The sequence below is a fragment of the Physeter macrocephalus genome, chromosome 2 (assembly GCF_002837175.3).
Source record: "Physeter macrocephalus isolate SW-GA chromosome 2, ASM283717v5, whole genome shotgun sequence".
NCBI classification, from domain to species: Eukaryota; Metazoa; Chordata; class Mammalia; order Artiodactyla; family Physeteridae; genus Physeter; species Physeter macrocephalus.
In genome coordinates this window covers 37865423-37892821 of record NC_041215.1, presented here as the reverse complement: position 1 = coordinate 37892821, position 27399 = coordinate 37865423, and the positions used below count along the sequence as shown (strand labels likewise).

Genomic DNA, 27399 nt, shown 5'->3' with positions numbered 1-27399 from the left:
GCCTGGATCTTTCAAGGGCCTAGGCCTTTGTTTGCAAGCGTTTTTGGCTTTGTTTTTGGTCGTGAAATACACACTGAAATACTGTTGCTACTGTCTTCCCTGCCGTACACCCAGATCACCGGGGTCTGAAGGCTGGGTGCCCCGGGGTGGGGCAGAAGCCACCTCTCAGTCCTCCATCCCGGCCCAGGTTCAAGGTTCTTCTGCCACTTAACGTCTCCCAGCCTGCTCGGCTGCACAGGGCACACAAGCGTCATCCCAGAACCGGGCCGTGGCTGAGGTCCTGAAGCTCGCCCCCAAGGCCAGGCAGCAGCAGGAAGGTCCCGTACACCCACAGAGCTCAGTGCTGCGCTGACCAGGGGCTTCCTGGAACCACCCTGACTGGTGGCCTGAGGTCACACGGCCCACCGTGCCCTCCTTCCTGGCTGTCCGGTGGCTCTGCGACCACAGGGACACAATGACTCAAGTCAGGGGTCCGAGCCGCACCCCCCAGAGGCGTCACACAGTCTCACCAGTGCTGGGATTTGGGGCGGTAGGGAGTCCCCACAATCCTCGTGAGAGCTTGGGGGAGAAAATCTTGAGCCAGTTTTTTGAAGAACTGGGCAGGAAAAGAAGACTCTTTCCCCCAACTAGACAGATAGGCCCAGGTTGAACCTTCAGATCTGAGGGGGGCAGACAGCCTCTCTGGACACATCTCAACCCTCCTCTGCCACATACACAGGTCCCCACCTGCGCACATACATCCCAGCATCCACTTGCACTCTTCAGCAGGATGCTGATGTCCACAGGTACCCTCGTCTCTACTCACTCACATGCACGTAGAGCTGGCACACACACCTGGAACCTGAACATACAGCCACCCACAAGGGAACACCCAGCCTCTGCACGTAATCCCTCCATGGGCTTCTCCTGCCCCAGGAGCCGCAGAGCTGAGCATGGAGCCTGGAAACCTCTGTCCACTTCTGAGCTGCTTTTCAGTCTCCTCGGCCCCCTCAGCCGCAGCCTCCTGACCCATCAGAGGGGCTCGGCGACTGTGACAAAACTCCTCACTGTGGATGGAATGACAGGCATGCACATGAGCTCTGAGCCCTGCAAGGTTAAGGTTGCCAGCTCTGTCTGGGAGGCAGTAGAAACCCCCGAGTACCTGACATAGGGTTTTTTTCAAAAGCTCCTGAACCACGTGCAGAAGAATGAAATTGGACCCTCAAAAATCAACTCAAAATGGGATTAAAGACTCAAATGTAAGACCTGAAACCATTAACCTACTAGAAGAAAACAGGGGAAAAGCTTCGTGGCATTGTTCTGGGCCATGATTTTTGTATATGACACATTTGAAAAGTACAGGCAGCAAAAGCAAAAATAGACAAGTGGGATTGCATCAAACTAAAAAGCTTTGCACAGTAAAAGAAACCATCAACAGAGTGAAAAGGCAACCTATGGGATGGGAAAATATATTTGCAAACCATATATCTGATAAAGGGTTAATATCCAAAATCTCTAAGGCACTCACAACTCAATAGAAAAAAAAAAAAAAGAACCCAAAAAACAAACCAGAAATAATAATAACCCAATTAAAAAATGGGCAAAGAGACCTGAATAGACATCTCTTAAAAGAAAATGCCCAACGCTAGTGGACATTCAAATATCAGGGAAAGGCAAACCAAAACCATAATGAGACATTACCTCACACCTTACAATGGCTACTATTAAAAAGACAAAAGATAAGTGTTCTTGACGATGTGGGAAAAGGAAACCCTTACACACCGTTGCTGGGAATGTAAACTGGTGCAACCACTTTGGACAACAGTGTGGAAGTTCCTCAGAAAATTTAAAATAGAACTATTTTACGCTCCAGCAATCCCATTTCTGGGTGTATATCCAAAGGAAATGAAATCAGGATCTTGAAGAGATATTTGCACTCCCATGTTCACTGCAGCATTATTCACAATAGTCAAGATATGGAAACACCTAAGTGTCCGTCAACGGATGAATGGATGAAGGAAAATGTGGTATATATATTATTCAGCCTTAAAAAAGAAGGAAATCCTGCCCTTTGCAACAAGGTGGATGAACCTAGAGGACATTATGCTAAGGGACACAGAAAGACAAATACTGCCTGATTGCACTTATATGTGTAAATCTAAAAGTCAAACTCACAGAATCTGAGAGTAGAGTGGCTGCCAGGGGCTGGGGGAGAAAGAAATGGGAAGATGTTGGTCAAAGGGTACAAAGTTTTAATTATGCAAGAAGAATAAGTTCTGGGGATCTCATGTACAGGATGGTGAGTATTGGTAACAATACTGTATTGTACTTGAAATTTGCTGAGTGGGTAGTTCTTAAAGTGTTCTCACCACACAGACAAAATGGTAACTCTGTGAGGAGATGGAAATGGTAATCCAGCCACCACAGTGGCTTGATTGTGGTGGTCATTTTACAGTGTATATCAAATATCAAGTCGTACCCCTTAAATAGATACAATTTTTGTCAATCATACCTCAGTGAAACTGGGGAGGGAGGGTTAGCGGCTGAAGAAGCCAACTGCTTTCCCATAGGAACAAAATGCCGCTCTGATGGTTAAGGTCAGTAGGAGAGGTCCTGAGTCAGGGCCTTTCTGGAGCATCTCAGCACGGATCCGCCCGTCTGTCCAGAGTTCAAATTCCTGGGCGAGTTTATGACAGAGCAAATAGACCTTTCAGAGCTGTCGGGGCCAAGGGCAGCCCTTGGTGTTAGGACTCGGAACCCCTGGCCCCCGGCACCCCAAGCGCCACCGTGGTCATCTATGCGCCCGGCCCGCGCGGAGCCAGGCCGCGGAGACCCCTCGGGAGGAGGCGCCCCGGGCCGAACCCGGCGCAGGAGGGAGCCGCCCGGCCCGGCCCCGCCCCCAGCCCCCAGCCCCGCCCCCGCCGGCGGCCGGGTCGCTGGGCCGGGTCTTGGGGGCCGCGGCGCGCGCGGCGAGGGAGCGTGGCGGCTCCGCCCCCGCTCAGGGCGCTCCGGCAGCCTCGCGGCCGCCCTGTCGCGGCGGGATCCCCGGCCGCGCGGAGCCGGGAGGCTGGGTGCCATGGCCAGGGCCCCGCAGTCCCGGCGCCGCCCAGCGCCGCCCGGGAGCGTCCTGCGCGCCCTCCTGCGCTGCAACCTGCCGCCCGGCGCCCAGCGCGTGGTGGTCTTCGCCGTGCTGGCGCTGCTCGTGGTCATCAATGTCGTGCTGATACTCCTGCTGGCCTTCCGCTGACCGCCGGGGTGAGTGGCGCCGGTGTGGGCCCCTCCGCCGCTGCGCGTCTTTCCTGCCGCCCGGCTCCGGCTGTGGCCGCCGCAGCCCCCAGCTGCCTGAGGCGGGGCCCCGAGAGCCCCGCACCGCCCCACGAGGGGAGGCCTACCCCTCAAACCCGTGCGCTGGGGCCCGTCTGTGTGCGCGTCCCCCGGGGCACGGCCGGGTGGGTGACTCAGGGGCGCGGTGACACATGTGCCATGGGGTCCTTAGCGTCTGTCGTATGTGTGTGTGTGTGTGTGTGTGTGTGTGTGCACCGCCCCACGAGGGGAGGCCTACCCCTCAAACCCGTGCGCTGGGGCCCGTCTGTGTGCGCGTCCCCCGGGGCACGGCCGGGTGGGTGACTCAGGGGCGCGGTGACACATGTGCCATGGGGTCCTTAGCGTCTGTCGTATGTGTGTGTGTGTGTGTGTGTGTGTGTGTGTGTGTATGTGTGTGTGTGACTGAGGGTGCAGATGCAGCTGTGGCCGCGGCTGTCTGCTTGTTAGGGAACCTTGCACATGTGACCACCGTGTGAGCGGATCTGGAGATGCCTTTCTGTGCCGGTTGAGAGATGTCTGAGGATGAGTGGGCTCCTCTGCTTATGTTGCCTGCAGTTGCTTTTCCCACTTCAGGTGTTAGATAAATGGTCTCAGTCAGCGTGCCCCCCACTGCAGGCACGGCCGCCCCCCACCCAGCCCCTTGCAGGTGGCACCCCTGGGCTGCGTGCGCGGGGGCCCGTGGGATCTGCGTCGTGTTCCCAGACTTGTCGGCGTGGACTCCTCCACCAGCGTGCGTGTGTGAGACAGCTGGGAGGTGGGGCAGGGTGGGGAGGGTGATGGGTGGTCATCAGGGGGCGCTTTGAGGCTTTCCCAGCCCTGTCAAACTCTCAGAGGCACAAAAGGGGATCCAGCACCCTGTCCCTGGCTTGTCTTCGTCCTGAAATTGCCCCCCGCCGTCCAGGACAGTCCCCCACCTGCGTCCACATAAACACCCCATACCTCAGAGCCAGCATATGCTCCCCACTTCCAGGCCAGGAGGGAGCCCGGAACCCTCGCCCCTGGCCTGCCCAGCCTGAGTTTTGGCTTCAGTGCAGCTGCACCTCAGACAGAGTGCCAGGAAGGGCCTCTGTCCAGAAGCCCACCCAGCACCGGCCCTGGCAGCCTCTGGGCTGTCCTGAAAGTAGAATGCATCTCTGACCTCTTGGAGCTACATCTTGTCTTAGTGACATCACATAAATGGTTAACGTCATAGCTGTAACTCATCTGAGCACCTCCTATTTGTGGATCTACACGGGAGCTTGGTGACCCAGGTAGAGCACACTGTTACTCTGGGTTCTGATGGGGACCGAGGCACAGGGATATCAGGGGAGTTGCTCATGGCTGTGTATCTATCAAGTCCCCTGTGCCCAGCAAGTCGCTGGGACAAAGAAGTGACAAAGGTCACCCTTCCCTACCCCCTGCCATCAAGGGCTTCTAGGTGACTGGTCAGGATGGGTATGGGGGTTTGTCCATAAAGGTGTAAGGAATCCTGGTCTCTCTGGGAAGCCTGCCTCCTTGCCCCACACCTGGAGCCCTTCCCAAAGCTGAGCAGGAGACCACCTGCGGAGGACCCGTGCCTCTCCAGAAGGGCTGGCGGAATAAAGCTGGGGCAGGCAGGAGGCACTGGGCCATGCAAGCGGGGATTTTGCTCAGGGCTCATTTGAGGGAAGGTGGGGACAGGGGGTGATGCCTGACCTGATTAATATCATGCGGGACTAAGCTGGCAAGGGAACTGGTCAGAAGCTGGGCTGTGTGGGGTGTGTCTGCAGTGCTTCCTCCCTGCCTGGGCTCTAGCAGTGGGGACTAAATCCATGCTGTCCTGGTGACTAGCGCGTGCAGCTCGTGTGACCTGAGGATGGACGGCATCCACCTGCGATCTAGCAGATTGTTCTCAAGAGATCAGAGTGTAGCATCCCATTAGCCAGCCTGTGAATGTGCACCGGCAGGTGCGTGCTGGGGGACGTGCAGGAACGGGCAGTCTCAGGACACCCACTTCCCCAGGGTCAAAACTACAAAGCCTAATAAACCAGAAGTTTTGTTCCCTGCCAGATTCAAACCTCAGGTTATGAAAGCAGCTCCAGGGGTGAACCCACCCCAGTCTCCGTAACTCATCACTCGGAACATACAAACCTTCCCAAATAGTCTCCATCCTGATGGGCAAACTCACCCTTGGTCACTGTCCCTGTACGGGAATGTTCACCTGCAGCCACGTCCTCATTGGCTCAACTACACCACCTTTGAGCCACTCTGCTTCCTCTTGGTCTAGGGCCAGATCCTCTGAGGGCTGGATGGCAGCCTGCTTGTGCCCGTGTGCCGGCTGTGGGCCGCCCAGCCTGATGCCTGCTCCCGGGCTGCAGCTGGCCAGCTCTTCTCACATGGCCTCGCTGAATCCTCTGGCCTCATCCTGGCCGCACTGCAGCCCGGAGGTTTCTCCCTGCAGAAGAGGACAAGCCTGTAGTAGGTCTTCTAAGCTGGGATGAGTACAGTGGTTTCTTGAGGAGGCCTGCAGCCCCCAGGATTAGCCCAGTGCTTTCTTCCCAGGGTCCCTGGGTGGGCCACGGGAATCTGCAGCCGTTGAACAGCTGCTGCTGTGAGGATGGGTGTACACGTAAGCTGTGGATTATTCTGAAGAGTGGTTTCACTGGGGTTTGGAGCGGGTTTAAACCCAAGAAAACATGAAGAACCTCATGGTGGTTTGTGAACGTGCTTTCTCAGGCCCTCCCCTGGAGGAAGGGCCCAGCCTGAGTGGGCTCCAGTACCCAAGCACCCCCCCGCTTCTCACCCTGTCCCTTTGGGGTGCCGTGGAGACAAGTGACTGGAACTCAGGTGGAGACCCAGCCAGTCCTGCTGTGCCCCACCGTGGTTCCCATTTCGGTGGGAGGGTTACCATGCACACCACCCTGGGAGCACCCAGAGGAGGCCCCCCGCCGGGCAGCAGCTCAGAGGAGGAAACAGCACAGAGGCCCTGCCTGGTTATGCCCCAGGGCCTTGACTGCTCAGCCAAAGAGCCAGCCCAGGTCTGTGACCGTCAGAGCCAACACTTGGTCCCAGTAGAGAGGGGCACGAACCTCACCTCCTGGGCAGCGCCCAGCCCACTGCCCCTCCTGCCTGAAGCTCACGGAGCCACTCGTCCTTCACGGAGTAGACACCGAGCCCACGTTACGTGAGCAGGAAGGAGTCAGCCCAGTGCAAAACGGAGCTCTGAGGACAAGGGCTGCCTGGGAGGGGAGCATCCCTGCTAACGCGGTTTCTGATCATGTGGGAGAGAGGAACCACGGCAGTCATTTCCGGAGAGAGAAATTAATAGAGAGACTTGTTAGCCAGGTATAGAGTGGGTGACTCAGTCACTAAGTGCTCAGGAACAGCCCTGAGGTTTCCGTTACGGAGGTGGCAACTGCGAGATGTTCCTTCCTCTCTAGAGCTGGGCAATAAAGGAAATAGACTGGAATAATTAAAACTGAGAATTCTGTGAGCTGGAGGCCTAGAACTCTGAGGAGAGAGAGGCGCTGCTCAGCTGGTGCCGAGGGGGCCGAGACTGGCTCTGCAAGCGTTCGACCAACACTGCAGACCGGATCCAGCTGCTGCAGTGGCTGGGCACCAGCAGACCTGGGGAAGCGGTGTTTGCTGCTAATCAGGTGGTATACTGCAGGTCCACAAAAGCCACTAGGAAGGAGCAAGCCCCCTCCCTCTCCAGTTCTCAGGTCCCCTTCGACACCGCAGGGGGCAGCCGGCACAGCAGAGATGCAGCCGGCAGTGCCCCAGGCCGGCATCACGGAGCACAGCAGAGACACGGGGGCAGCTGAGAGGCAATAGTTTAATCACAGCCCAGCGGGGACGGGAGGAAGGTGTGCCCTGTGAGCAGGAGGGAGCGGCATGCTGGCCCTCAGGTTCTGTGGCTCCCCAGGATTCTAGCAATCAAGGATCAAGTTCACCGCCAGTCTAGACATGCCCTGGGCATAGCCCTGCCCCCCGAAGGGCGGCTGGCTCAGAGGGAGCCTCCGTCCGCCCCTCTGTACCACGAGTCAGGACCCCCCCTTCCCAGGGGCGGGGGGCAGAGGTCAGAAGCATCCTCACCCCCGTGACCCACCCCCCCTGGTTCTCTCCACAGCTCATCAGTGATGGCAGTGTGGTCTGTGCTGAAGCACTCTGGGACCATGTCACCATGGATGACCAGGAACTGGGCTTCAACGCCGGGGACGTCATCGAAGTAATGGATGCCACCAACAGAGAGTGGTGGTGGGGCCGGGTCGCTGACGGCGAGGGCTGGTTTCCAGCAAGCTTTGTGCGGGTACGGCACTGGCCCGAGCTTCTCCTAGCCCCGTAGAGAGGCAGCTGGCTCTGCTCAGCATTTGCACGCCTGAAACTGCTCTGGGGTCTGAGGTGCTGCGTGTGGACCTCCCACTCATAGCTGCGCTGGGATTGCAGGCTGGGGGCTGGGTGGGCGGGTGGGTGTCAGGAAGCCCAGCCTGGGAATCGAGACACAGCCTTCCTCCTGCGCCACCACCAACTCCAACCCTGCCCCTGCCCCTCCCTCCAGGAGTCCTCAGCGGCCAGAGAAGAACGGGTCAGAAATGTGGTCCCCTCTGGGCGCGGGGGGGTCTGCGTGTTAGGGTACAGCTGCCACAGCCAGCTGGGCTTCCCAGGCATCTCCAAAGCGCTGTGCAGACCATCTGCGCGGGGCATCTCAGTTCTAACTTTCACAACAGTCCTGGGATCTGGGAGCCATTGCTACGCCCGAGGAAACTGAGGCAGGGACAAGCTAAGTCTTTAACCCAAGAGATCACGGGAGCGAACCCAGACCTAAGGCAGCCTTTGATCTCCAGGGAAGGAATCCAGGCGCAGCCTCCAAACCAGGCGGAGGGCCGTGGGGAGGGGAGTGCTTCTCCTGCCCCAGACCTCCCGGGGGAACAGCGCCCTCTGCACCCGGAGCCTTTCCTAGTTACAGTCCCAGAGCTGGCAAGGCCACATCACCCGTCTGCTTGCTTCACAGCCCCTAGAGGGCCCAGTATGAGCAGGCGCTGGTTCAGAACCCCTGGAGTGAGCGTGTGCCCGGCTCCAAGCGCTAGGCCTCGCAGAGCCGAACGTAAGGGGGAGGACGGGGAGCGGGGCGCCTTCGGACCAGGCGTCCCCTGTCCCTGCGGGCATCGTGCGGGTGACGGAGGAGCTTCCTGCCCCTGCGGTCCTATGGGTACTCCGAGCCTCAGCTCCCCGCCGCCGCCGTGTGGGATGCAGGGCGCTGACCCCCGAGGCACGCTGACCGGCCGCGTTGCCTGCAGCTGCGGGTGAACCAGGACGAGCCCGCGGACGACGAGGCGCTGGGGACCGGGCACGGCGGGGCCGGGGACGGCGGGGCTGAGGCGCAGAGCAGCAAGGACCAGATGCGGACCAACGTCATCAACGAGATCCTCAGCACCGAGCGGGACTACATCAAGCACCTGCGCGACATCTGCGAGGTGAGGCTCGCGGGCTGGCGGGGCTGGGGACGGAGGGGACCCGGAGGTAAGCCTGACCGCCCGCGCCCCCAGGGCTACCTCAGGCAGTGTCGCAAGCGCGTGGACATGTTCAGCAAGGAGCAGCTGCGAACCATCTTCGGGAACATCGAGGACATCTACCGGTGCCAGAAGGCCTTCGTGAAGGCGCTGGAGCAGAAATTCAACCCGGAGCGGCCACACCTGAGCGAGCTGGGCGCCTGCTTCCTGGAACACGTGAGCAGCCCGCCCTGGGACCCCGCCCCCGAGGCCCTCACCGTGTGCAGTAGCCCCTGACCCCCCATCTCTGCTGGGGGCCCTGCCCTGCCCCACCATCCCTGGCCCTGACCGCTGTCACCCTTCCACTCTGTTTTAGAAGTGCCTCTGCTTCTGGGGGTCAGGGTGGGGTGAGGTGGGCAAACCAAGCTGGAGGAGGCTCCTTGGAAGCTTTGGCCCCGGAAAGGATCTGCTTGGGACAGAGGTGGGCTGGGCCGCCTGCTGAACACCCTAAGGGCTGTTCTAGCAAATTCTGGGATTCCTCTCACAGTGAGCACACTGGAATTGAGGTTGAATTAGTTCTTACTTCCACTCCAAATGCCAGTTGACATTTAGTCAAGGTTCACTGGACTCGTCTGGGCTAGGTGGACTCCTCCTTGTTTTTATCCCTCTCCTGTGGCAGTCATGTGGGGTTGAGCAGAGGATGCCTAGCTCAGCGCATCAAGGACAACCTGGGCTCCTTTCCGACTACTAGCAGTGGGGGGTTGGGGAGGCCCTTCCACCCCTCTCCAGTGGCAGGAGGAAAGCTGAGGGGGGTGACCTCAGGAGCAGGTGGTGGCTCTGGGTACCTGAGTGAGTGTGGGAATTTGGGTCCCAAATAATGCATCAGGCAGAGTTGTGACAGGGGAATGGGAAATAGGGCATGTCTAACAGGCACGCTATCAGCATTACCCAGTGGGACCATCACAGCAGGCTGCCAGGCCGCCAGCTGCCTCTACCCTCCTTTCCCACCTAAGTCCACGAAGTCCTAGGTCAGACCTAGGTCTCCCTCTGGCTCCAGGTAGGTGAAAGTTGCACACAAAAACAGGCACAGTGAGTCTCCCGTACAACACACACACAACGTGGATATATCTCTGTCACGTGGTGTTGAATAAAGTTTGACAGCGGCTCTCTTCAGATGTGAGGCCAGAGCTTTATGAGGAAGAAGCAAAACACTGGGCTGAGGAGGAAGACAGCCCGGGAGGCACAGCCGTCAGGACCTCTCTTAATCTCCCCCTCTCTCTCCTTTTGGGCCGTGATATCCCTTCCTTATTAGTATCATTGATTTCACCCAGAAACCTGGCATACTGTCAAAATATCTGCTGAGGGCCCTGCAGAGAAAGCTAGGTGGCGACGGGCACGCACATGCCTGAGTTTTCTGGGGTCTTTCACGTCCCTGGGCACGATTCTGCGTGGCTTGTGCCCAAAGACGTAGGTAGACAGAGCCTGGGCTCCCTGAGCTCCCTCCCGCCCCCTCCCCCTCCTCAACACTGCCCGTGGCCTGGGGGAACAGGAGGCAACCGTCCTCACCTCCAGCTGTGCCCACAGCAAGAGGATTTCCAGATCTACTCAGAGTACTGCAACAACCACCCCAACGCCTGCGTGGAGCTCTCACGCCTCGCCAAGCTCAGCAAGTACGTGTACTTCTTCGAGGCCTGCCGGCTGCTGCAGAAGATGATCGACATCTCCCTGGACGGCTTCCTGCTGACACCTGTGCAGAAGATCTGCAAGTACCCTCTGCAGCTGGCTGAGCTGCTCAAGTACACGCACCCCCAGCACAGGTAGGAGGGTGCTGGGGGAGGGTTGTTGAGGCTTATAGTGTGCTGGGCACTGCTGCGGGCACTGGGTTGACAGCACAGACCGAAACGTACAACAATCCCAGCCTTCATGAGCTGTCCTTGCAGTGAGGGACTGTGCTGAATAAAGTTGAATAGGATATTGAGTTCTGCTCTGTGCCTCGTTTATGGAGACGATGGGGGTATGCACTTGATGGGGTGGAGAAATGGCCCAAGGGCACAGCCCCAGAGGGAAACAGCTCCACGGGGGGGGGGGGGGGGGGCTCCAGGAAGCTCCCAGCCCTTCTCTGCTCTTGATCTCGTAAGCCCTTTTCCACCTCTGTTCTGCCCCAGGGATTTCAAGGACGTGGAAGCTGCCTTACATGCCATGAAGAATGTGGCCCAGCTCATCAACGAACGGAAACGGAGGCTTGAAAACATCGACAAGATCGCTCAGTGGCAGAGCTCCATAGAGGACTGGGAGGTGAGGGCCCAACGCCGCCAGAAAATACCGTGGGGCTTGGCCTTGGCTTTAAAACCATGCTTGCCTCTGAGAAATCTAGGAGGGCGCTGAAGCAGGGGGCCATGCTCCTGGGAGCCAGCAAACAGGAGCTAGTGTCAGGAGAGAGAGCTGGGCCTCTGCCGGGCCAGCCGGGCCCATGTCCGAGCCCCAGGCCTTGAGCGCTGCTCCCAGAGCAGGCCTGCTGGCCTCCTTCCTGGTGAAGAGCTCAGGGCACGTGTAAAATGCCACATGCTCCTCTCAGGGTGCAGCCAGCCAGCCTCCGGGGACAGGCTGGGCCCCCAAGTTCGAGTTAACTTCTGGGGCTCCCAACAGAAGGGGCCAGGCTTGCCACAGTGTGACCAGAGACGGATTGCCACCGGTCAGAGCCTCCTGGGTTCCGTTTTCCTGGCACACACAATCCCCTCACGTGGGCCAGTCTCGTCTTCTAAGGCAGCACGGAGGCCTGAACTAACGGCGACGGTGCTGTCCTGTTCTCTCCAACCCCGCCCACCAACCGTAAAATCTGTGAAAAAACAAGATTCCTAGGCCCCATCCTAGAAATACGGAATTAGACTCCCTGAGAGGGGGGCTGAGTGTTTGATTTGTGTTTTGTTTTGGGTGCCTAGCTTTTGCTTTCCTGATGGTTGGTTCTGAGGCCCAGCCCTGACCAAGGACCCTCACAAACTCACTTATCCCAAACTGAATGGCTGTCAACAACGCCTGGCTGTGGTTTGCATTTTCCTGGAGGAACCAGGCGCAGTAGGGCTTCATCTGAAAGTGTGAAGCCTGATGATAGGACTTCAGGTACTAAGTAACACTGAGCCAGAGGAAGACCTCCGAAACCCCTTTTAAAAGACGGGCCTCGGAAGTGACTTCCAGCCAGATCTAATTGTTCTCTAGAGCCGCACTGTCCAATCAAAGTACCGTGTGAGCCACATAGGGAATTTTATATGTGTTAGGAGCTATCTTAAAAATGAAAAAAAGAAACAGGTGAAACTAACTTTAATGATGTTTTGTTTAACTCAGTATATCCAAAATATCATTTCCACATGTAATCAACATATGAAATACCATTGGTGAAATAGTCACAGTCTTGATTTCATATTAAGTCTTCAAAATCGGTGTATCTTTTACCTAAATGACACCTTGATAGGGATTAGCCACATTGCAAATGCTCACGCCACTGACTGCTGTGGGGCCTCACTTAACGGAGATGACCAACTCGTAGGCCAAACGGCCTTCTGACTCCACCCCACTTCCCCGGGCTTCAAGAGCCACCCCTTCCTCTCTGGCCTGCTGCTTTCTGCAGACCCTGGCCCGACGGGGGCCGTGGGCAGGCAGGGCCAGTAAGGACCCCACCTACCGAGCCAGCAATAGAGGCAGGACGCCGAGCCCAGCAGAGCCTTGCTCTAAGCCCCAGGATGGGAGCACTCAGCTCACGGTTCCCCTTGGGTCCCCCAGGGAGAAGATCTCCTGGTCAGGAGCTCGGAACTCATCCACTCGGGGGAGCTGACTCGTGTCACACAGCCACAAGCCAAGAGCCAGCAAAGGATGTTTTTTCTCTTTGACCACCAGCTCATCTACTGTAAGAAGGTACCAGAGTCACTCTTCCCTGCTGGATGGACCTGTTCAGAGCAGGAATGGAGGGAGTGAGGTTGAGGGCTGGGAGCAGCTGCCCAGAGAAAATGAGACCCCCCCCCGCCCACGCACACACACACACGCGATTCCTCTCCCCGGGCCCCTGCTGCCCAGAGAAAATGAGACACATACACACACACACACACGCACACGCACACGCGCGCGCGCGCAATTCCTCTCCCCGGGCCCCTGCTGCCCGGAGAAAATGAGACACGCACGCACGCGCGCGCGGTAGGGGGCTGTCTACAGCATGAGCCTAGTGGCCCAGGGACCAGAGGGTGGCCCTCAGAGTCTGACCAGCGCGCAGTGCTGTTAAGAACGCCCTCCTTCCTGCTGAGCCCCTGCTCGCTTCTCAAGCCAGCTCTTCTCTTCCTGCAAACCTCAGCTTCCCCTTCCCAACCCTGGGGTCCTCTGTTCCAGCTGCCTCTAGGCCTCCTCTTTGCTGCTGGCTTCTACTCCCCTTTCAAAACATGGCACAAGTGGCCAGGCAGCCCTCCTGAGCGCTGGCTCTGGCCTGGCCTCGGTAGACTGCTGCTCTTCCCTGCTGCGCACTGTGGGCCCTGGCCTGCTGCCTGTCTCCATGGCTGCCTCCCCATGAGGCTGTGGGTGTTTAGAGACCCCCAGGCCAGCCAGTAACTTAACTAAAGGAGCGGCTCCTCCACCATGGGTTCAGCACGTGGTCATGGGCCGAGCCAGGCTCGCTGTCCCTCCTGAGATCACTTTCTGCTGGGGCGGTGGGTGCAGGTCACAGGGCAGAAGGTGAGGCAGGGCCTCGGATGTGGTCAGGAGGATGGTTCAGGCCGAGGGGCCGGGCAAGCAGGTGGGCCGGGGGCTCACGGCGTCTCCGGCAGGACCTTCTCCGCCGGGACGTACTCTACTACAAGGGCCGAGTGGACATGGATGGCCTGGAGGTGGCGGACCTGGAGGACGGGAAGGACAGGGAGCTGCACGTGAGCGTCAGGAACGCCTTCCGGCTGCGCCGCGGCCCCTCGGGGGAGAGCCACCTGCTGTGCGCCAAGAAGCCCGAGCAGAAACAGCGCTGGCTCAAGGCCTTCGCCAGCGAGCGTGAGCGGGTGCGGCTGGACCGGGAGACAGGTGCGAGGCCCGCCCGGCCCTCCGTGCCCCCGAGCGCCAGGGGGTCGGCATGGCCGTGAGACTGAGGCCAATCTCACACTGGCAGAACCTCGGGCTTTGGCGAGGCTCCGGGAGGCGTCGTGCTTTCGGCCCCAGGCGTGGGTCCCTGCCCCCCGCCACACACACGCACACACTCCATAGGGTGGGGAGTGGGAGGAGGGCGGGGCCTCCAGAAGCCTCCCCTGCCCCACGTGAGCACGGCATCTCCCCCCGGCATTCCCCTCCTGTCCCTGGGCCCCTGGCCATCACGCTGGGCGGTGACCAGGTCGGTCTTGATCTGGCAAAGGAGCCGCCTCCGCAGGGCCGAGGAAGGGCAGTAGGCACCAGCCACGTCGGTGGGCTGGGCAGGGTGAGCGACGGGGCAGGGCGACGAGGGAGGCCACCGCGAGGCGCACCAGAGCGCCCCCGCAGAGCACGTCCTCCGCCTGGGCGGCCGAGCCAGGCTGGTGGGGCAGGACGCTGAGCCCCCGAGTACCGGGGGCAGGGCCGGGTGCACAGAGGCTGCGCTGGTGCCGGGACAAGAGGACCGTGGCGGGGGGAGGACGGGGTGCGGGAGGGCAGCTGTGGCTCTCATTTGTGGCCCCTCCTCAGGCTTCTCCATTACCCAGCTACAGAGGAAGCAGGCCATGCTGAACGCCAGCCAGCAGCAGGCTGCCGGGAAGCCCAAAGGTAAGCAGGTGGTGGGCTCACCTCCACCCACGGCAGCCCGGCCCAGAGCAGGGTCAGCTGGGCCTGGGTCCTCAGAGGTGCCCACTGCCCTTTGCAGGTTTGTGTTCCCAAAGGTTGGTGGTGAGGGACCGCTGGTGAGGAAGCCTGCTTAGGGACACGGTGGATATTCCTGCTCTCCAGCCCCGCAGGCTCCCGGGAGCAGCACCGGTGCTGCCCGGTGCCAGCTTTTACTTCCCCAGGCGGGGCTGCTTCCTGGCAGCCGGCCTAGGCACCTCCTGGCAAGGAACTAACAGCCTATCCCTATAGAAACGTTCAACGCCCCCCCAAGAGCAGCTCCAGGCCTCACGCCTTCCCACGCCCCCTGGCCATGCCCCCTGCAGACCACGGAGGGCAGCCCAAGCCCTTGGGTGTGGTCAGCCCCAGGGGAGCCAGGGTGGGTGTCTGAGGCAGCCTGGGGACGGCCCGCTCCCCCCCGCCACAGGCTCTGCCCTGTGCCACTCGGCTCCCGACACACCTCCGACCCCTGCTCTCTTCCCCTGCCCAGCCCTCAGCCGGCCCTACTACCTGACACGCCAGAAGCACCCAGCCCTGCCCACCAGCCTGCCCCAGCAACAGGTCCTGGTGCTGGCAGAGCCCAAGCGGAAGCCGTCCACCTTCTGGCACAGCATCAGCCGGCTGGCGCCCTTCCGCAAGTGAGCCCACGCCCCGCCGATGGCTCCATCTGGACCTGCCCCGCCGGCGGGCCTCCAGCTTTTCCTCCCCGAGGCTCACCACATCCGGCCTTCCTCTGCCTGTTACGCAAACTGGAGGTGGGAGGTGCTCAGTGCCCCCATTCCCGGTTTCCTCCCCACTACTGGGGCGCTGGAGACGCTGGCTGGAGAGGCAGGCCCCCAGCACGTGAACCTCCCGCCACCCTCTGGGCCTGTGCGGGGCCTCCTGGGAGCCACAGCTCAGAACCACCCACCAGGCCAGCACGTGTGAGAACGCCGCTTTGGACCCTCTTCTCGGGACATATAATCATTCCCCCTGCTCCTGGTTTCTCTGGGCAGGAGACGTCTCTGCCTTCCGCCACCTGCGGAGCCAGGCTGTGTGCCCCTCTGCCCCACTGTTCTCCTTGCAGGCCCCCAGCTGGTGGACCAGGCAGCCTGCGTCCCTGGTGAGGGGAACCAGGAATTCTGCACACAAAAACATCTGGCCCAGAGCCCACCCGTCTTTGCTTCCCAGTCCCTCTCTAGACACTCCTGGCTGCTGGACACCCTCTCTTCACTTGTGATGTGTTTGTTTATAGTGGAAAGAAAACCATAGTCAGCTGAATACTTTACTTTGGTCAGGGTTTGTGACCAGTCCACCTGTAGCTGTGGGGTGATTCCAGAACCTGGTTCCAGTATTTTTTGTTCAGATTTTGTTTTTCTAACGGTAGAGAAAAAGAATTGTTAGTGACACAGAGAGATTGCCTTACCCTAAGTGAGCGTGAGAAGCCATAAGGACTGAATTCTGTGGCCCAGCACCCAGGACTGACCCACCCAGAGGCCGGTGGGCACGTGGGATGGAAGCCCACATCCCAGAGGAGGGCACCAGTGAGTGTGGCCGGGGCCTGGCTTGGGGCACGGAGCCGCCCCTGTGGCCCACGGGAATTCAGCAGCATGTACAGTCACTCTTGCACTATATACCTTCTCCAAGCCAGAAGCCACATTTAATTTCATAAAGAAACTTGTGAAAAATAACCTGGCTGCTGGCCCTTGTTTTCTGTTGGAGCCTGTGCATTTTCTCGTCCCCTCGCCACTTATCTGTTTCCACCCCAGGCCTTTCCTAAGACTAGAGGAATGAGCTAGGCCCCAGGGCTTTGGTGGACAGAGGCTCAGCGCTTCAGAGAGGCTCAGGGTAACTGGGAGCTGTCTCAGCACCTCCCTGCCTGGCTGCTGCCAGAGTCAGTCTGTTTCGCTGAAGTGAGTTTGGGGGACAGGCAGTCCGTAATCTTTCTGGGTCTCACCTTCCTCCCTGGTGAAATGGGGAAGGATGTGTCTTCCTCCCAGGAGGACCGAGGCCACAGGACCACAAGAGGAGGAACAAGGGTGGCTTCCCTCCCCTTCCCCACAACCTGCTACCTTCACACCCGTACACACTGCCCAGGTCACTGGGGCTGAGCCTGAAACCCCTGCATTTCCTAACTTAAGAGACACTACACCTTCCATCCAGGCCAAGCCACCTGGAGACAAAACCTATGGGAAAAAATCACAAAAATCACAATATGCAACACAAGTCAATCTTTATTGAAAACTGCAGTATTAATACATAACAATTCTGGTTACAATAAACGTGCTTTTAAGAATTTTAAATCTGAGCTCATCTACTCATCAGATTGCATAAAAAATTAAAATAGTATGAATTTACACATATGGAATTGGCTCAGGATGGGTGTTCCATTCCTGTGTATTGATTGACACCTTAAGTTCAATGCAGAGGTGAGGGGGGCCTTTGACACTGGAAGACAATGCTGACTTAAGTTTTAAAAAAGTACTGAGAATGGTCTAAAGAAAAAAAAACAGTATTCCAAAATCGTTTAAAAAAAACAAACAATTTCTTAGTAACAGTGGCTCCCTGGGGTCTCTCTTGAGTGGCCATCACAGTAACCCTGCCAGGAACACATGAGAGCTGGCCTCAGGTCCAGCCCAATTAGTCTACCGACCACTGGTCTGCACGAGGACCTACAGGAGACTCCAACAGGGCTCAGGAGGCCAAGACAAGACACTTGTCATCTCCAACACACCAATCCTGAGAGCACAGCATCCCCTGAAGCTCACTGCAGGCTCCCTGCACAGAGATGGCCAGCCTCTCCTCCGTCTCCCTGTCCCAAGTGACTTGACGTTTGATCCCAGGGATTCAAATAAGATTACCCCAGAGGTTTTCTGTTCAAGTGAATAGGGTGGGGAAAGAGACAAATCCTCTGAAACATGTAAGATCAACTCTGCAACTTCCTACCTGAAAAGATCAGACCCTCCTCTGCAGCGTGTCCTCTGCGGGCCCCTTTCAGAAAGCTCAGGTTGAGCAATAAACAGCTCAGGAGAAAAAAACACACCAACATGTGAAATGTGCTAGAGAGGAGAGTCACGCAGGCCACCCTTCCCCTATGCCAACCACTCCTCTCTAGAGGAGAGGAGTGGTCCTTAGAAAGCACCAAGAGAAGAACCAGAAGCTGCCCCCCACCTCAAGCCCCACACCCTTAAGCCTGTCCTTGCACGGCCAGAGGAAGTCAGGCAGGCATCCCGTCTAGGCAATGCCCAGGCTGGCAAGAACTGGGGTGTCCAGCCGTTAGCTGCCAGATAGGGAGAAGGTGGCCCAACTGGTCAGAGTAATACTGTTTCCAAATGTTTACAAAGGACAGGTGAAGAAGTGGGTTTCCTTAAAAAGCAGGCCCCAATACTGACGCATGTGGTGCCTGCCATCCTTTCTCCACCTGCTGGCAGGACAGCACTACCAGAGATGAGTACATGCCAAGCCCCAAGAATCTGTTTCCTCCTGTTTGAAGTGCCGATGCCAGCAGACGGAGCGAGGCGCTGCACGCCCAGCCTGGGAAGGGCAGGGCGCGTACTGACCAGGTGTCCAGCCCACAGCTCAGGACCACACTCGGCTCCTGTAAATACTGCATTTGCATAGCACTCAACAAACAGAGTCACATAATACAACTGGTAGGCCTAATAACCAAACCAATAAGAATGTTGAGAAAAGACTGAACACAAGAGACATAAAAGATTCTGGAAGCGCTTCTGTGCTTGTCACCATGAATGGCCCTGGCCTGGATGCTGGCCTCAGTTCTCAAAGGCAGCAAGATGATGGGACCATCACTCACTGTGAAACGTTGTCACCCGGCCCAGATCCAAACAAGATTTCCCTAAGCAGAGAAACATACCTTCTAAACCTTAGGGGAAGGCTGTAGAATAAAATTTTTTTAAAATATCCATGATGATACCTATGTTTATAGGAATTAGTTCCTTTACTTGCCTATCTCAACTTCTAAAATAACTGTAATTTAGCTGAAAGATTCTCAAATTAGGAATGTCACATATAAAAAATGCAAAATTTCTCTGAATGTTCTACTATTGTGCTTAGGATATCAAATTATGCAACTTTATAACAGAAGCTCTATTCCTTAGTTAATTTTACTGGAACTAAATGCTGCTAAAATTACAACATATGATAGTTTTGTTACTATTCATTATATCCAGATTCTCACCTGCTAGACAAGATCTACCTTCCATATTTGATAGCTGATGCCGATAGTTTCAAAATTGAAAAGATTTCCACACAGATGTATTCCATAATGCAGAAGTATTTGATGAAGTCTCCCAACTCAACTTCACAAAAGAGAAATAAGATTTTTTTAGAAATTACAGGGGGGGAAGTGTTCATAAAGCTGATGTAAATGGGGAGAAAACGAAACCCACTCTTTTCTTTCTCTTGAAAACACCATTTAATTCAGTGCTCGTGAAAACACTCACCCTGTGTGTGCCAAGTCTCAGGCAAGCTGGAAGAAACAGCCTATATAATTTCTCTTAACTTCCTCCTGAATTCAAATGAGTCCAACCCTTACAGGTAGTGGCGTGTGTGTGTCTGTGTGTGCGCTGGGACGTTTAAAAAGCAAATACTAAACTCTTATTTTCTCCTAACTTAGTACGCTAAACTGGGGAAACCAACTTCTCTGTTCAGCCCCTGGAACCATTAGAACATACTGATATTACAAACCGTCCACTATACAGATGGAATTACCAACGAAGAGTTGAAGAAGTGGACACAGTGTGCCTGGGGTAAACGGCTGCTACTCTCTCTCTCTCTCTCTCTCTCTCTCTCTCACACACACACACACACACACACACACACACACACACACACACGAATACACACATACAAAGGTGGGTTAAGTGCTCTTGAAGCAATTTAAAGTACTTATCAGTAAACACTATGTTACAGACATTAGAAATAAATCTTCTGTTTACAATGATCCATGCAAAAATATTCCTAAAACTCTTATAAAATAAAATGTGAAAAAGAAAATTATGAAGAGTACTTACTATAAAAAATAAGGTTACCAAAGGCTCAGGGGTCAGGTATCCCACTCACCGTCCGGGGCTGAAGGCCACCCCAGTGCCGGAGCCCTGACCAGCTGCCGGAGCCGTAAGGAGAGTAAGGTGCCCTCCCCACCTGAGGTCCACAGCACTTGGAACGACGAGGGGTGGAGCAGGGGCACCCCCGCCCCTGACAGACCGCTGAAAGGGAACAGCCCTCACCCCCCACCCCCTCTGACTTCATCTGAGGACAGACACACACACACACACAAACCCACTGATACAAGTTGGGCACATTTAGGCAAAAAAATCCTCTTGGTTTCTTATGTACAATATTCAGATTTTAAACACAAAATCCTTTTTGTAATAAGTTCCGGGAGGCAAACACTTTCTGACGCTGCCTGGCCCTTTGCTGTCCACACGTGCTTTGTGCTGAGTGTCCTCAGCCGCAAGAAGAGATGGCCAAAGGGGCTCACAGACAACAGGCGCCAGCCCTTCCCTCACACCCCCCCACAGCCATCTCCACGAGCGCCCTCCATATGGTCTCAAAGGACAAGTCCCCATCAAGTGCATGGGCCGAAACACAGCCACAGCCCTGCCTCTCTACAAGGAGCAATCAATATCCAATAAAGTTCTGTTCCCTTTTAAAAGTTCTTAATATACAACTTTCTTCATAACACACAGCTGAATGAAGTCTTTGCCCTTCTTTGTGGGAGGGAGAACAACAATGCCTACATATGTTTTCAGGTGACTCAGACATTTCCCCCGGGGGTGGGGGTGGGAAGGAATGGTTTTTCTAAGCTAAATAAAGGAGAGGCCAATACCTCCTCCAAGTGTGGCTGGTTCTCTTTCACACATCTTCCATCCCAGGAAAATAATTTTGCTCTACATAGGACTTTCCCATTAAACATATAGAAAACATCATCTCTATCTGTAAGAGATTTGTAATGAAAATTTAGATGGCAGAGAAAATTGCTTTGCTGATACATAAACCACCTTGTGTCCCTAACTGGATTCATGGTAATCCCTAAGGACGTCCACATCACACTGACCCCACAAGCCTAAATGGAGAGAAAGCCATTAACCTGGCTGCACCCCAAGCAGCGGTGGCCTCCCCACATTCTCCCCATCCCTGCAACTCTCTCCCAGTGCAGTCCGCACAAAAGGAACAGATGGCTGGAGACTAGAAGTCCACGTTTCCAACTGGCAACCCACGTCAACCCCAAAAGGCTGAAGAATCATCAAAGAGATTTCAGATGCTCTATGAAGAAATTCACTTTAACACTTATAACTTTAAGACTTTGCATACATTACAACAGTGCATTAGTGATACAAGTTGTAAAATACTTTTCCATTCCTTTGGATTTTGCATATGATGGTTCTGCATCAGTCACTGCAGGTAGATTGAGCAAGCTTTGTTTTTGTGTTTGTCTTTTTTAACATGCATTCAACTAGATATGATTCAGAACAGATTAACACTCCCTTTTTATCATTACAGTTAGCTAAAAAATTGCCTGGCAGCCCACCAAACAGGATTTGCTTTAAGACCAACCCACAGAGTCAGTTGGAGACTGAGGGTGCTGGGACCTGCTGGGCCGGCCGTAGTAGTGTTTAGCTAAGTGTCGAGAGCATTAAGAAGAAAGTCCTGGTTGGAGGCACAAGGCCTGCAGCACCAGCTGTGGAACCTCCATGATGTGACTGCACAGCTCCATCCGCAAACCTGGGGGGTGGGGAGAAAGACGGACACAGTCACACACAGCTCCTCTGGCACCACTGCTCAGAAAAGGAGGCATTCAACTGGAGGAGGAGGAGGAGATCCACTAGGACAAGAAAGGGCAGCGGCAAGAGAGGCAACTGTGCTGGTTCCCATGGACCCCAGTGACTTCAAGTGACAACTGGAGACCTACTTCCTGCAGGAGGTGGGCAGGAGACTAGAGCACAGCCCAGGTAAGGAACACAGTGCAGGGGGTGCACAGCAAGAACTCAATGGTTTCCTTCTTCTTTCCTCCGTAGAGTCCCAATAAGGACAAAAATTTAAACGCTGCATTGCCTATGGATCATCAGGTAGCATTTTTCTTGGCAGTGTTTAAACTGACACAGCTCTCCCGTTCTCCTCTTTAAAAAAAAATGCACTTTAGTCACAAGCTGGCCCCGGGCTTCACCAGTCACTTACGTTTGCAGGGTGATCACCACTGGGGGGGCACATAGCTGTAGGTGGGCGTTCCTGGGGCCCGATACGTGGGCACGGTGACGGGGTGGGGGGCGACAGGAGTCGGGGAGTGGGCAGTCAGCAAGGTACCTGGAAGGAAGAGCAGGCATCTCAGTGGAGGGCAGCGTCCCACCACTGCTCCCTCTTTACAGGGCAGCTCCCGCCCCACCCCCGTGGCAAGGCGGTAGGCAGGCAGACAGACGGGAAGAGGGGATGGCTTTGACCCACAATGCTCTCAGAACTCTTGATTATATACAAGTCAAAGCTGTATAAACACAGCAAGCTCGCATGGAGAGCATGTCTGCAGAAGCCTTTGGGCCTCCCCTCCATACAAGCATACCGAATTATTTTTGCAGATGAGGTGATAAAAAGAAAACAAATATATTATTCGGCCTTAAAAAGGAAGGAAATTAGTCACATGCCACAACACGGATGAACCGAGGACATTATGCTCAGTGAAATAAGCCTGTCGCAAAAAGACAAATTCCGCATGAGTTCACTTATATGAGGTCCCTAGAGGAGTCAAATGGATAGTGACAGAAAGGAGAATGGTGGTTGCCAGGGTCTGGGACAAGGGGAAGGGGGAGCTGTTTAATGGGTATAGAGCTTCAGTCCTCCAGGATGAGAAAGTTCTGGAGATGTGACACAACAGTGTGGTAACACCACTGACCTGTACACTTGGAAATGGTTATGGTGGTAATAAATAACTGGAAGAGAGGGAGGGAGGGACGCGGAGGGAGAGTCCCAACTACATGAGCTTCTGAGTACCTTAAGCTAAGCATGTTTTCCCTGTAACTGCAGAAAACTCAGCTGTGTCCATTTATGGACAAGCACCACCTCAAACCTAACAGCCTCACCTGGCAGCCCTTCTCTCCTCCTCCTTCCTGCCCGCACCCACACCAGGGCCTGCCATCCCCTCCCTCTATGTGCCTCAAACACACAGTTTCTATCTGTGCCAGACTCTCCTCTGCCTTCACGGGTAAGTATGGGAAAACCAAATAAAATAGAGACCCTAAGCAGAAACACCCATGGTATCCTGAAACGCCGTTCTCTCCTGACACATTTTCCTTATGCTAAAGCCTAGGAAAACGAAGAGGGAACAATATATATATATATATTTTTTAAAGACCCAGCCATGGGCAACCAAATGCATTGTGTGTGCCTGGCCCCTCACCACAGACGATTCACATGCCCATAGGAGGTAACCTAATCCCTAGACAGTCAGTCAGTCAAGCCCTCAAACACTCCAAGGTTCCATGGAGACTGGCCCATTCCTGCCACGGGTCTCTTCTCTCTGTGGTTTATTTTCCAGACCTAGGGGAAGTCTTGGGAAATAAAGTCAATGTACACCAAAGGATTGCTACAGGCAGCTGTTATCTGTATGAACACAAGACCGGCTTCCCTAGATTCAGGAAAACATCCCCATTCAGACAAGCTGGCCTGCACTGGTATCCCACACTAAAGGGAAGGATCAAGAGGGCCAGCCGCCCAGATCACAAAGTATCCCTCTCTGCCCAAGGGTTATGTGCTCACCATAGGAATCTGGTCACTCCTTGTCCCTACAGCCAAGTGACTCAGCTCACCAAAAAAAAGTGGCCCCATCAAATTTGGAGAGGGCTACTCAGTCATGGTCTATGGAAAAGGTACTTGGTTCATGGTTCTAAACCCCACACTCCAGTCTCAACTGAAAGGAGAAGGAGGAGAAAGGAGGGGAGGTAAAGAAAAACATAACATGCCATTTCTTCCCCAAAGATCAGGTGTCCTTCCACACAACTCTCGCCATGAAGTCAAAGACAAGGGTCAGAGTACCGGTGAGCTCTCCCTCCCCCCAGCCCTCATGCCGTCATGGAGCAGGCGGCCCAGGGCCCAGGACTCACCCGCTGACATGGCCATAGTGGTCCCTGCCACCATGCCCATGGTGACGCCGTTGCCTCTAGGCGGAGGGAGGGCAGCAGGGTACACCGTCGCCGGCATGCCGTTGGGCTGCACCACTGTGGTGTGGTGGATGACGTGAGGGGGTGCTGCATACAGGGGCTGGGGGTAGTATGTGCCTTGCTGGGGAAAGAAGAGAGACGAGGGCCACAGGGTCCCACACCCGGGGGGTCAGAGCCCTGAGGAACCGGCCCTTCCCACACGCACAGTGCCCAGGAGACCCCGTAAGACACCCACAGCGTGCCCCAGGCCTACCTGTGCGTACGGGCTCTGCTGGGGGTAGGCACTTCGCACGGGGTACACAGCGGTCTGGTAGGGGCTGGGGGAGGAGGAGTACGGTGGCACCGCCCCGCTGGTGGGGGAACAGGACACTTTGTAAGGTGTGCCAGGAGTGTAACCTGAAACAAAGAAGCCCAAAGCCTTAATTCAAACCCACACTCGGCCAGATACAGGGGACGGACCAAGTGTGCAAGGAACGAGGCAGCGTGCCAGCCCGAACCACAGTCATATCTGACCCCTCCACTGAGATCTGGCTTCACTGCTTAGACTTTATGTGCAAGTATTTTTTTTGGGGGGGGGCGGGGGAGGAGAAAGTTCTACTGAGTGCATACTTACATAGGAACAGGAAAGAAACACCGGTCTTGTCGGAATTTAAATTAGCACGCCCTTGCTGGGGCACAATTTGGCATTAAAAGTATGTATGTCTTCTAACCCCACCATTCTACTTCTAGAAATTTGTTTTAAAGAAATAAGCATGGCACTTAAAAAGATGCTCAACATAGCTCGTCATCAGGGAAATGCAAATCAAAACCACAGTGAGGTATCTACTGCCTCACACCTGTGAGCATGGCTATGAATAAAAGGAACACAAATAACAAATGTCGGTGAAGCTGTGGAGGAAAGGGAATCCTCGTACGCTGTTGGTAAGAACACAAATTGGTGTAGCCACTATGGAAAACAGTATGGAAGTTTCTCAAAAAACTAAAATTAGAACTACCACATGACTCAGCAATTCCACTCCAGGGTATTGATCCCAAGAAAATGAAAACACTAATTTGAAAAGATACATGCATCCCAATGTTCATAGCAGAATTATTTACAACTGTCAAGATATGAAAGCAACCTAAGTGTCCATCAACAGATAAAGATGATGTGGGAAACACACATACATATGGGCGTGCATGGGAATGTTACTCAACCATAAAAAAAGAAGGAAATTTTGTCATTTGCAACATGGATGGACTTGGAGGGTATTATGCTAAATGAAATAAATGAGAAAGAGACAAATACTGTATGATATCACTTATATGTAGAATCTAAAAAATACAACAGACTAGTGAATATAACAAAAAAGCAGCAGACTCACAGATACAAAGAACAAACCAGCGGTTCACTGGAGAGGGAAGGGAGGAGGGGGGCAACACAGGGGTACGGGATTCAGAGGTACAAACTACTAGGACACACACAGGGAATATAGCCAATATTTACAGTAACTATAAATGGAGTAGAACCTTTAAAAATTGTGCATCACTGTATTGTACACTGGTAACTTATACTGTACATCAACTATACTTCAATTAAAAAAGAAATAAGCATGGATTTGAACAAAGGCTGAACTGTAAGCATGCTCATCACAGTGTTGTTAATTACAGCAAAAACAAAAGGAAAAACTTGTCAAACACCAGGGTTATGCTAAAAAGACTTCTGGGTCTAAGGTACAGCAGGCTGAACACATACTTCTGCCTTTGTCCCCACCCAAAATGACAATAAAGCAGATTAATAAATAAAAAGACACAAAGCCACACAGATCAAGAAGAGAAGACATTTTAGAACCTAATAATTTTGGAATCTTTTAAAAAGTACAAGTGGAAAATAATTTAGCAGACTCAAAAGAGCTGTACTCTCAGCCAGCAGTGAAGAGGGTCAAGAAGCAGCCTGACACCTGGAAAGACCCTTCCCCTAGACCTAGAAGCTGTCAGCACGTGTTGCCAGGAAGTGGTGAAGGACCATGACCTGGAAGAGTGATTCAGAGTCTAACTGGTAAGCAGTAAGATGCCGGGCTCCCCCTCCTGACTCCCCATTCCAACGGAGGAGTTTTTCTCCAGGGAAGTTAAGAGAGGGTCTCTGAATTGCCACGTTCCTAGTCCACTGATTTATACAGACTAAACCACCAGCAAACTGTGGTACAACCATACAACAAAATACTACTACTCAGCAACCAAAAGGATAGAACAGCTGATACACATAACATGGGATAAATCTCAAAAAAAAAAAGAAAAATACAATATGCAAAAGAAGTCAGACACAGTAACACATGATATGAAACTCTAGGAAAGACCAACATAATCTAGAGACAGAAAACCAATTAGTGGTGCCCAGGGGCCAGAGGGCATGAGGGCATCTTTCACAGGAATGAAGTCACTTGACTGTTTGTGGTGTCACACATCTGTATACATGTCTAAACACACCAAACTGTGCACTTATAAAGGATGGCTTAAACGCAAATTATACCTCAATAAAACTGCTTTCTAAAAAGTCTCATTTCTCATTCACTAGAACGGCTGACATGGCAGAGCGCTCACACGAGTTCCATGGAACAATACAACTTCTCATAAAGCTACAAATATACTTCCCATAGGGCCCAACAATTCACTCATAGATACTTTCCCTAGAAGAATGAAAACATACTTCCACAATAGGACTTGTAAAAAATGTCCACCAATCTTACTCAGAATAGCCAAAAGATGGGAAATAATCCAAATGTTTATCAATAGGAAAATGGGTAAATTATGATACATCCATATAAACACTACTCAGTACCAAAAGGCAAAAGCATGAATGAATCTCAAACCATGCTGACCTTTTAAAAGACACCAGACACAGAGCACACACTGCATGATCTCATTTTCAACACTTAAGTAAACCTAGCTATGGTGACAGAAGTCGGGGGGAGCAGGAGGGGTGTATGATTTGGAGAGGGCGAAAGAAAAGCCTAGGATGATAAAAGTGCTCAGTATTTTGTTTTGGGTGGTGGTTACGCGAGTATGACAATTGTCAAAATCCATCCAAATGGGGCTTCCCTGGTGGCGCAGTGGTTGAGAGTCCGCCTGCCAATGCAGGGGACGCGGGTTCGTGCCCCGGTCCAGGAAGATCCCACGTGCCATGGAGCGGCTGGGCCCGTGAGCCATGGACGCTGAGCCTGCGCGTCCAGAGCCTGTGCTCCGCAACGGGAGAGGCCACCACAGTGAGAGGCCCGCGTACCGCAAAAAAAAAAAAAAAAAAAAAAAAAAAATCCATCCAAATGAACATTTAATATGTGGGTGATTTGCATAAATTATATCTCAAACTTAAAAATGAGCTGAGTATTAAAAAAATTAAAGTTTAAAAAATTTAAACCACTTTATTGAACTGTGTTTAGCGGAGTACTTTTATATTTTAATTTAAAAGAGAAAAAAAAGAATGAATGACTTCCAGGATATACACTAGTTTTTTTTTTAACATCTTTATTGGAATATAATTGCTTTACAATGGTGTGTTAGTTTCTGCTTTATAACAAAGTGAATCAGCTATATGTATACATATATCCCCATATCCCCTCCCTCTTGCGTCTCCCTCCCACCCCTCTAGGTGGTCACAAATCACGGAGCTGATCTCCCTGTGCTATGCGGCTGCTTCCCACTAGCTATCTATTTTA

At 54.0% G+C, this 27399-nt stretch overlaps 2 protein-coding genes across 4 annotated transcripts in view; one reads left to right on the top strand and one right to left on the bottom strand.

The window, feature by feature from the left end:
• Positions 1-16228, top strand: part of ARHGEF4 (Rho guanine nucleotide exchange factor 4) — a 254977-nt gene extending 238749 nt beyond the window's left edge. For 2 of the 3 annotated variants that reach the window (XM_055087386.1, XM_055087389.1), the window contains exons 6-14: positions 7391-7570; positions 8559-8735; positions 8808-8987; positions 10335-10567; positions 10916-11045; positions 12525-12656; positions 13553-13796; positions 14427-14504; positions 15049-16228. In XM_055087386.1, the coding sequence (XP_054943361.1) occupies positions 7391-7570; positions 8559-8735; positions 8808-8987; positions 10335-10567; positions 10916-11045; positions 12525-12656; positions 13553-13796; positions 14427-14504; positions 15049-15200 (1506 nt within the window). In that variant the 3' untranslated portion in view covers positions 15201-16228. Of the gene's footprint in view, positions 1-2998; positions 3235-7390; positions 7571-8558; positions 8736-8807; positions 8988-10334; positions 10568-10915; positions 11046-12524; positions 12657-13552; positions 13797-14426; positions 14505-15048 lie in introns of those variants that run through there. The other variant, XM_028501466.2, reaches the window with a different exon arrangement.
• A 526-nt stretch (positions 16229-16754) lies between these two features.
• FAM168B (family with sequence similarity 168 member B) overlaps positions 16755-27399 on the bottom strand; it is a 35947-nt gene continuing 25302 nt past the window's right edge. The window contains exons 4-7 of the mRNA XM_024114995.3: positions 23961-24103; positions 23651-23828; positions 21738-21863; positions 16755-21284 (exon numbers count right to left, since the gene is read on the bottom strand). Coding sequence (XP_023970763.1) covers positions 21751-21863; positions 23651-23828; positions 23961-24103 — 434 coding nt within the window. The 3' untranslated portion in view covers positions 16755-21284; positions 21738-21750. The remainder of the gene's footprint in view (positions 21285-21737; positions 21864-23650; positions 23829-23960; positions 24104-27399) is intronic.